At 37.5% G+C, this 7941-nt stretch overlaps 1 protein-coding gene across 1 annotated transcript in view; it reads left to right on the top strand.

Annotated features, from left to right (window-relative positions):
• The first annotated feature begins 442 nt into the window (after positions 1-442).
• The window catches only part of slc7a10a (solute carrier family 7 member 10a), a 48619-nt gene continuing 41120 nt past the window's right edge, over positions 443-7941 (top strand). The window contains exon 1 of the mRNA XM_057848089.1: positions 443-659. Within this exon, the coding sequence (XP_057704072.1) occupies positions 557-659 (103 nt within the window). The 5' untranslated portion in view covers positions 443-556. The remainder of the gene's footprint in view (positions 660-7941) is intronic.

The following is a 7941-nucleotide window of genomic DNA, read 5'->3' as shown; positions in this document are numbered from 1 at the left end:
AATTTTTTTTGGACTAGATTTAACAAAAAATATCAGATTAAGACGTTATAAATTTGCAGTTTGAAAGTTAGTATAGGTCAATACAGATTTATTTTGCATTATTCATTTAGCCTATCAATCAATTAGGTTCATATTGGTGAGAAATGTAGCCCTGACCCCAATTCACCAAATATGTTTGGTCTTATTAATGTCCCGTCCCCAGCAAAAAGTGTACATGCAGGTTATGCTTTTATATCGTCCCTGTACCAATATTAGGACCAAATTTACGCCCTTGAAAATAAGTAAATCCAGTCAGTGAGGTGAGATTTTGGGTGGCAAATTCCAAATTCCCGTGACGCTCACAACCCACCTGAGGAAGAAAAATGGTGAGAGGTGCGCATGCGCAAGTCTTTCACATTACTGCGTTCTGGTGCGTGCCTGTGTGTGTGTGTGTGTGTGTGTGTGTGTGTGTGTGTCATATTAATAAAGGCTGTCCTCCTCCGGCGGCTTTGGGGCTACTCTCTTGGAAGTCGACACTCTCGGGGGCTCCGCTGTAAGTGGAGCGGCACCGTGGACGATGGGGGACAAGACGAAGAGGAAGAAGAAGGGCAAAAAGGACGACGACAGGGTGACTTTGAAAAAGGAAATTGGACTTTTGAGCGCGTGCGCAATCATCATCGGTGAGTTTTGCCTTTACAACTTCAACTAGTTCGCATTCCAAATGCGAAAAACGAAACCTTTGAGGTGTTAAAGTTACACTTGCACACATTTGAGACTCAAACCAGCGCTTCCCACCAGCGTCCTATTTACGCAAAAGTATCTTTTACGCACAATCTGACATTTTCTGGTGGGATGCTGTTACAACTGGATTTCATTTTTTCACCCCCTCCCGTCTTTGGTTTTTGGGCGGAAACTGTTGCATCAGTGCCTGCCTACGTGGCTGGATCAAGTTGAACTGGAAAGAAGATGCGCGCGTTCTGTAGTGAGAGTGGATCGCTTCGTGGGTTGGAGAGCACTTCGCCTGCAGTAGTTTATGCACATCAGCGGGTGGATGCTATAAGTGCAGGAAGTAGATGGCTTCCTCAGGGTCGTGTTACACTGCATACACACTGCATTACAGTATGTGCTGCATGTGCGCGCGTGTGAGTGTGCGTGCGTCCAGACTCGACGTTGGCACGCTGCAGTTATTTCGGTGAGCTGCTTTACTTTGATTTATGCCTATATATAAAGCAGCATATTCCGATCCAACATAAGCAAATGGACTTGTTATTCAGATGCCATCATGCAGTGTGTGAACGAAACTGGAGTGTGAAAGAGGATATCCGACAATGTTATTGCAGCGTAAAAGCACACATTGCATGTTCGGATCTGAACTTTAGCAAAATGAGACCGAATGGAAATATGACAGAAATCATTTAATCCAGGGTTCAAACTGTGGCCATCGGGGAAAAGAAGTTTATGAATCTTACAGATGATGTTTTAAGGATTGTTCCTGACCCAAAAGTGTGAAAACAGGAAAGTGTAAAAACTAGGGTTGTTCCGATCATGTTTTTTTTGCTCCTGATCCGATCCCGATCGTTTTAGTTTGAGTATCTGCCGATCCCGATATTTCCCAATCTGATTGCTTTTTTTTTTTTTTTTGCTCATGATTCATTTCCAATCATTGCCGATATTTTTTCCCGATCATATACATTTTGGCAATGCATTAAGAAAAAAATGAATAAAACTCGTACGAATATATACATTCAACATACAGTACTTAAGTACTGTATTTGTTTATTATGACAATAAATCCTCAAGATGGCATTTACATTATTAACATTCTTTCTGTGAGAGGGATCCACGATAGAAAGACTTGTAATTCTTAAAGGATAAATGTGACTTTGTATATTGCCATCTAGTGTATTTGTTGAGCTTTCAGTAAAAGATACTGTAGCCATTTAACTGTTGTGCCCAAATGCATGATGGGAAGTGCACCCATGACTGTGCGTAGTGGTACCAATTGATATATCTTCTCTGCGTTGGGAAATAACATAGGGTGTTAAGAAAAACATCAATTCCTACCTTTCTTCCTCACATTGCTTCCCATAATATTTCTAACTCTAGGGAGAGGGATTGTAAGGCTTTAGCCAATTTAAAAAATCCTCCAAAGGCTGCCAAAATTCACTCTGCTCATTTTACGCTGCCTTTTAGCTCTATATATAGGTACGAAGGCACCATTACAGATTGAATGCGACAATGCGTGAGTGGGTCGTCCAGCGCATGCGTTAATTGCGTTAAATATTGTAACGTGATAAATTTGTAAAAAAAAAAAAAATAATAATTACCGCCGTTAACGGGATAAATTTGATAATCCTACCCAGGGTTCTTCCTTAACTTCTTTCTTTCCTCTTTTAGAAAAAGGTTTGGCGCTATCTACTGTAAGTACTGTACAATCATTTGGGGTGAGAAGTTTGAAGTATGCAGTGCAACAAAATCTGATTAATATACAAAATATGGACGTATGGCTTGGATTGCATATATGGGTCTCACAGTACACTGTGACGAAATGGTGGGCCAAAAATATAGGCCCCTTTGCATCATTTTGCTTAGGGCCCCTAAATGGCTTGGGCCGGCCCTGACCCTACTTCAAGCCTAAACTAAAGACTCTGGATGAGTGTAACATATTATGTCTGTAACGTTAAATACAATTAGAAAACGATTTAATTTAAATATATATATATATATGTTAAAAAAAGGCATGGCCGATATTTTTTTGCCGATTCCAATACTTTGAAAATGACGTGATCAGACCAGATCGATCGGGATGCCGATCGATCGGGACATCTCTAGTAAAAACTACTAATTATTGTCTGAACTTTTCATTTATTCAAGTGTAAAATAGGCCACAAATTATTATCTTGATAGTCAATCACCCGTTTTGTGATTAGTCGACTATTTGGCTCATATAAATTACAGGTTGATTAGCATTATATGGGCTTAAGATTTTAGCTGGAAATGTGCATTGCAAACAAAAATTATGCACTGAGAAACAGTATTGTAAATAAGTAACTGTTTCGTTGTTTTCGAAGAAAGAAAATATGTTTGCAAATATCTTATTCATCTATTTTTTAATAAAAAAATATGGTTATGATTTTTTTTTCTGTTTCTTACTTTCTTTTTTTTAGAATACAGGTAAAGTCCCTGACAAAAGTCTTGTCCCTTATCCATTATAGAAACATTTGCTAACAACCTTACTTTTAATTATTCAATTGGTTTCAGAAATGGCTCATATGAAAGGGTGGAAGGCAACATAAATAGTCTGAATTATCAACAAATCTTAGCTGCCTCTTACATTCCTACCCATAAAAAGGGACAGATTCTGCAACAGGATGGTGCTCCATCACATACTTCACTCTCTACATTGAAGTTCCTCAAGGCAAAGAACATCAAGATCCTCCAGGACTGGCCAGCCCAGTCACCAGACATGAACATCATTGAGGATTTCTGGGGTAGGATGAAAGAGGAAGCATGGAAGACGAAACCCAAGAATGTTGATGAACTCTGGGAGGTATGCAAGACTGCTTTTTCCTGATGACTTCATCAATAAATTGTATGAATCCTTGCCAAACCGCATGGATGCAGTCCTTCAAGCCCATGGAAGTCATACAAAATATTAAATTTGGATCCCACAGCACCACTACTTAATTCGCTGGTGTTATGTAACATATTTTTGTATTTGAAGTCAAATTTTTGTTCAATTTTCACACTACTTTCGGTAGGCGACAAAACTTTTGTCTTGCATAAATTTGACCTTGATGTCTTCATTAAATGATAAATCTTTTTTCAGTGAAACAAATATATTTTTGTACATTCCACATAATTTGGGAGGGTCTTAGCTTTAATATGAGCCATTTCTGAAACCAATTGAATAATTAAAAGTCAGGTTATTATTAGCGATTGTTTCTACAAAATGGATAAGCGACAAGACTTTTGTCAGGGACTGTAGTCCCCAGGTTACGAACAAGTTCCGTTCCTACGCTGGCGAAGTAACCCACATTTCCGCATAATTAGCCTTTTGAAAATTCAAAATAACTATCCAAAAGTCCAAAAGTATTGTATTTTGTTTAATGGTGGAGGGTACACTGCTCTCTGGTGGCAGCGTTGGGTATGGCTGGACTGTTGTTCAATAATGCTTCCATACAGGAGCACTCAGACGTCTCACATGGATAAAGGATAGCTGCGCTTTGGTTTGGCCCACATAAGGCTGTATGTTGCCGTAGGTATAGAGCTACAGCGTGTGAGTGGTTTGCTATAGGAGAATTGTAAATACGTTAGTAGCATTTAAGATAGCTGACTTTTTTGACGCAAATTAGGCTAATTTAATCTACTAAATTATATTAATTAGTGCTGCAACGATTAATCAATAAACCTGAGTAATCGATTTGGAAAAAAAGATTCAAATTAAATTTTGCTGTTTCAAGTATTTGTGTAATTAAATTGGCGTTGTACTGGTTTATTTAAAAGTGTTTGCATTTAGTTTTATTGATTTGGGTGGATACACTGTCCTTTGTCTTTTGTCTTTCATTTCACATGGGTGAATCTAGCTGCTCCCTGTTAAGACCAACATAAGCTTTTCTTTGAGCTAGTTTTTTTTTTTTTTTTTTTTTTTTAATGCATTCGTAATTTAGTTTCTAGGTATATTTAGCTGTTTTTGCGGCAATATGTGTCTGAACCATTTGTTAAGGGCATTGTAAAAAAAATGTTAGCATTTTATAGCATTTAAGTTAGCGGACTTAGTCTATGTAAATTAGCCAATTTTTCTTTTGTTGTACATAGATCCTCATTTATTTACGTTTTTATACTGTTTGAGGCTGAGTTCAGATTTTTTAATTTTTCATGTTCCTTATCCGATTACTTGATTATTCGAACTAACTAGTTCATCGATTGATCGACTACTAAAATAATCGATAGATGCAGCCCTAGCTTTATTTAATCTGTAAAAAACAGTGCCGTAGAGTGATGAAGGTGTAAAGTAAAAACATAACAAAGCTAACTGTCAATTTTAGCTCATTAGTCATTGCTTAATAAAACACTTAGTAGTACTGGTAGCTCATGTGCTCCAATACAGCAGGTATCATACATTTATTTTGAACACTGCAAAAACTCAAAATCCTATCAGGACTCACATCTGAGATGCAATTGTGTGCTGTTTTCAACAATGTACATCGAAAATAAAGACATTTATAGTCTGAAAATGGTTCAATATTAGGTGTAACTAAAAAAAAAATGTTTCATCTGATTACTCGATTAATCGATATAATTATTGGTCGAATACTTGATTACTAAAATATTCGATAGCTGCAGCCCTAATATTGATTAGACTAGATGGACGTTTGAACACCAATCTTTTGTGTTGAGTGTTTTATTGTTAATATGTGTGTTTTGAACAGATGTGTACATATGCGTGTTACAGCTTTACAAATTGTCAAAAGTGAAGGAAGTAAAACGTTTCAAAAAGCACAATTACTTTGTTTGCTGTCTGTCAAGCTGAACAACTTCACTTTTAGTGAGGACAGAACAATTCATATTAATAAAGTAAAGTAAAAAATAAGATACTGAAAGGTACAATTAGGTACTGTTTGTGCGACAAAAATTTTTTAAAAAAGACTGGAAACAAAATGTAGGATGAGACAGCGTCGTAACTTTTTTTTTTTTTTTTTTTACTGTTTACTGCATTTTTCATGTTTTTTTAAACGAAATATACATAAAAACTACAAAACAAGGCAATATTATTAAGAGGCTGAAAGAAAGGAAGTTTAGACAATTTTTAGAAAAGCACTGTTTCAAAACGATTAATCGATTGTCAAAATGCTATTATTATACTACGATTATATGATAATCAATTTGTTGTTTATTAATTGTGGTTGCCCCACTGTAAAATTAAATGAACCCTCTTTAAATTATCATCTATGAGTTTTAAATTTCATACACGAGTAAAACACACATGCACGCACGCATGCACACACACAAAAACAAATAAAAAAAACATGAATACACACTTAACAACATGCACAGTGCACACACTAGAATACTAGCACAGAAAACACAGCTGTCTTGGGCCAACTCTGATTTTCTGTGATGGAGACAACATCAGTACTTGTGGAACTAAAGTCTGGGTATATTTAGCAGAAGGTATCAAGGGATGACACGAAGAACATTTTACTGTCACTCGGGAGAACTGTAAATATGGCAGTGTTCCAGTGTGTTCACATGACTCCATTCCACGAGTTCCTTTTTAGCCGCAACGTTAGCTGGTGACGTGGGGGAGGCGAACTGAGGGGGGCGTAATGTTATGCCGGCCACAGGGAGCTGGAACAATAGTGTCAGTTTTCTTGAGAGGGCAAGCTACATGCAACCACTCGCTCACGTGCTAGCTGGGCCTATTAGCATCACATTGATTCGCTGCGATACCGGCCAGGCTATTTATGACTAGATGCTGAAAGCAAGGACACTTGTCGTTGTTTTAATGCTTCATCAAGAGATTACGCACTTTATTAAGATTTTGAATGTTTATTATGATTAAGTCCTTAAAAGTTATAAGCAGACTAATACTGTGACTCCTAATTCCTTACCACAAACACTTTAAGGTAGCCTTTTCTCTCAATGTTTTGCATAGTTTACTCGGGTTTGCTGACCAGGAACCAGTTGGGGAAGTGCATGTGTGCAGGACGTTACCAACAGAAAAAATATCAGTTATGTCATCAAGTAACTCGACTAGGGGTGTGACAAAATATCGAAATGGTGATATATCGTGATACTTTGTATCCCAAAAGGTTATCGATATGCTCCTGCCAAGAATCGCGATAACGTTTTAAAAAGGTGCCAAAGTTTAATTAAAAAAAAAAAAAAAAAAAAGGACCAACAAGTTGCTACCAAAATCTTCAACCATAAGAGTGTCTCGGTAACTGTAAGGCTGCCATTGACCGTGCTCGACGCCCAATCCATTTCGACTGGGAACGTTCGTTCATTTGAAATAGGGCTGCAGCTATCGATTATTTTAGTAGTCGATTAATCGATGAACTATTTAGTTTGAATAACCGAGAAATCGGATAAGGAACATAAAAACTCAAAAATACCTGAGCTGAGCCTCACACGATATGTGAAAAGAAAGAGGATCTATGTACAACAAAAGAACAATTGGCTAACTTACATCGCAAAAGTCCACTAGCTTAAATGCTATAAAATGCTAAAGCTTTTTTACAATGCTCTTAACAAATGGCTCAGACGCATATTCCCACAAAAATGGCTAAATATACCTTTAAATTAAATTACGAATGCATTCCAAAAAATCGTTAGCTCAAACGAAAACTTAGCTTATGCTGGTCTTAACAGGGAGCAGATGGATTCAGCCACGTGAAATGAGGCAGTCTAGAGGGCCATGTATCCACCCAAATCAATAAAAATAAATGCAAATACTTTCAAAACAAACCATTGCAACACCACTTTAATTAAAGGAATACTCGAAGCAGCAAAATTTTATTTGAATCTTATTTTCTAATCGAATACTCGAGTTAATCGATAAATCGTTGCAGCACTAATTCGAAACCAGAGCATTCGCAGTCATTCTGTCCGATTTGCGGGGCATTTACAGGTCACTTGCAGTTCATTTTAGGGCATTTACAGGTGATTTTCTGTTGAGTTTGAGTCACTGCCTATTCATTCGGGTGATTCCCAGGTCACTTCCTGTTCTGTAACTCAAAATAAAAAGGAAGTGACCCATGAAATACCCCAAAATCAACAGGAAGTAACTGAAAATCAACAGGTAAATGACCTTAAATGGCTCAAAATGACCTCATTGCCTGGCATTGGCTGCCACTGACGGCCATTGACGTTCAATCCGTTTGAAGTGGGAGGGATGGCAGCGAATGAACAAATGTTCATTCGCTGCCACCCTCCCAGTTCAAATGGATTGGACGTCTA

The sequence above is a fragment of the Corythoichthys intestinalis genome, chromosome 1 (assembly GCF_030265065.1).
Source record: "Corythoichthys intestinalis isolate RoL2023-P3 chromosome 1, ASM3026506v1, whole genome shotgun sequence".
NCBI classification, from domain to species: Eukaryota; Metazoa; Chordata; class Actinopteri; order Syngnathiformes; family Syngnathidae; genus Corythoichthys; species Corythoichthys intestinalis.
The sequence above is the reverse complement of the archived record's forward strand: the minus strand, read 5'-3'. Positions and strand labels throughout refer to the sequence as shown.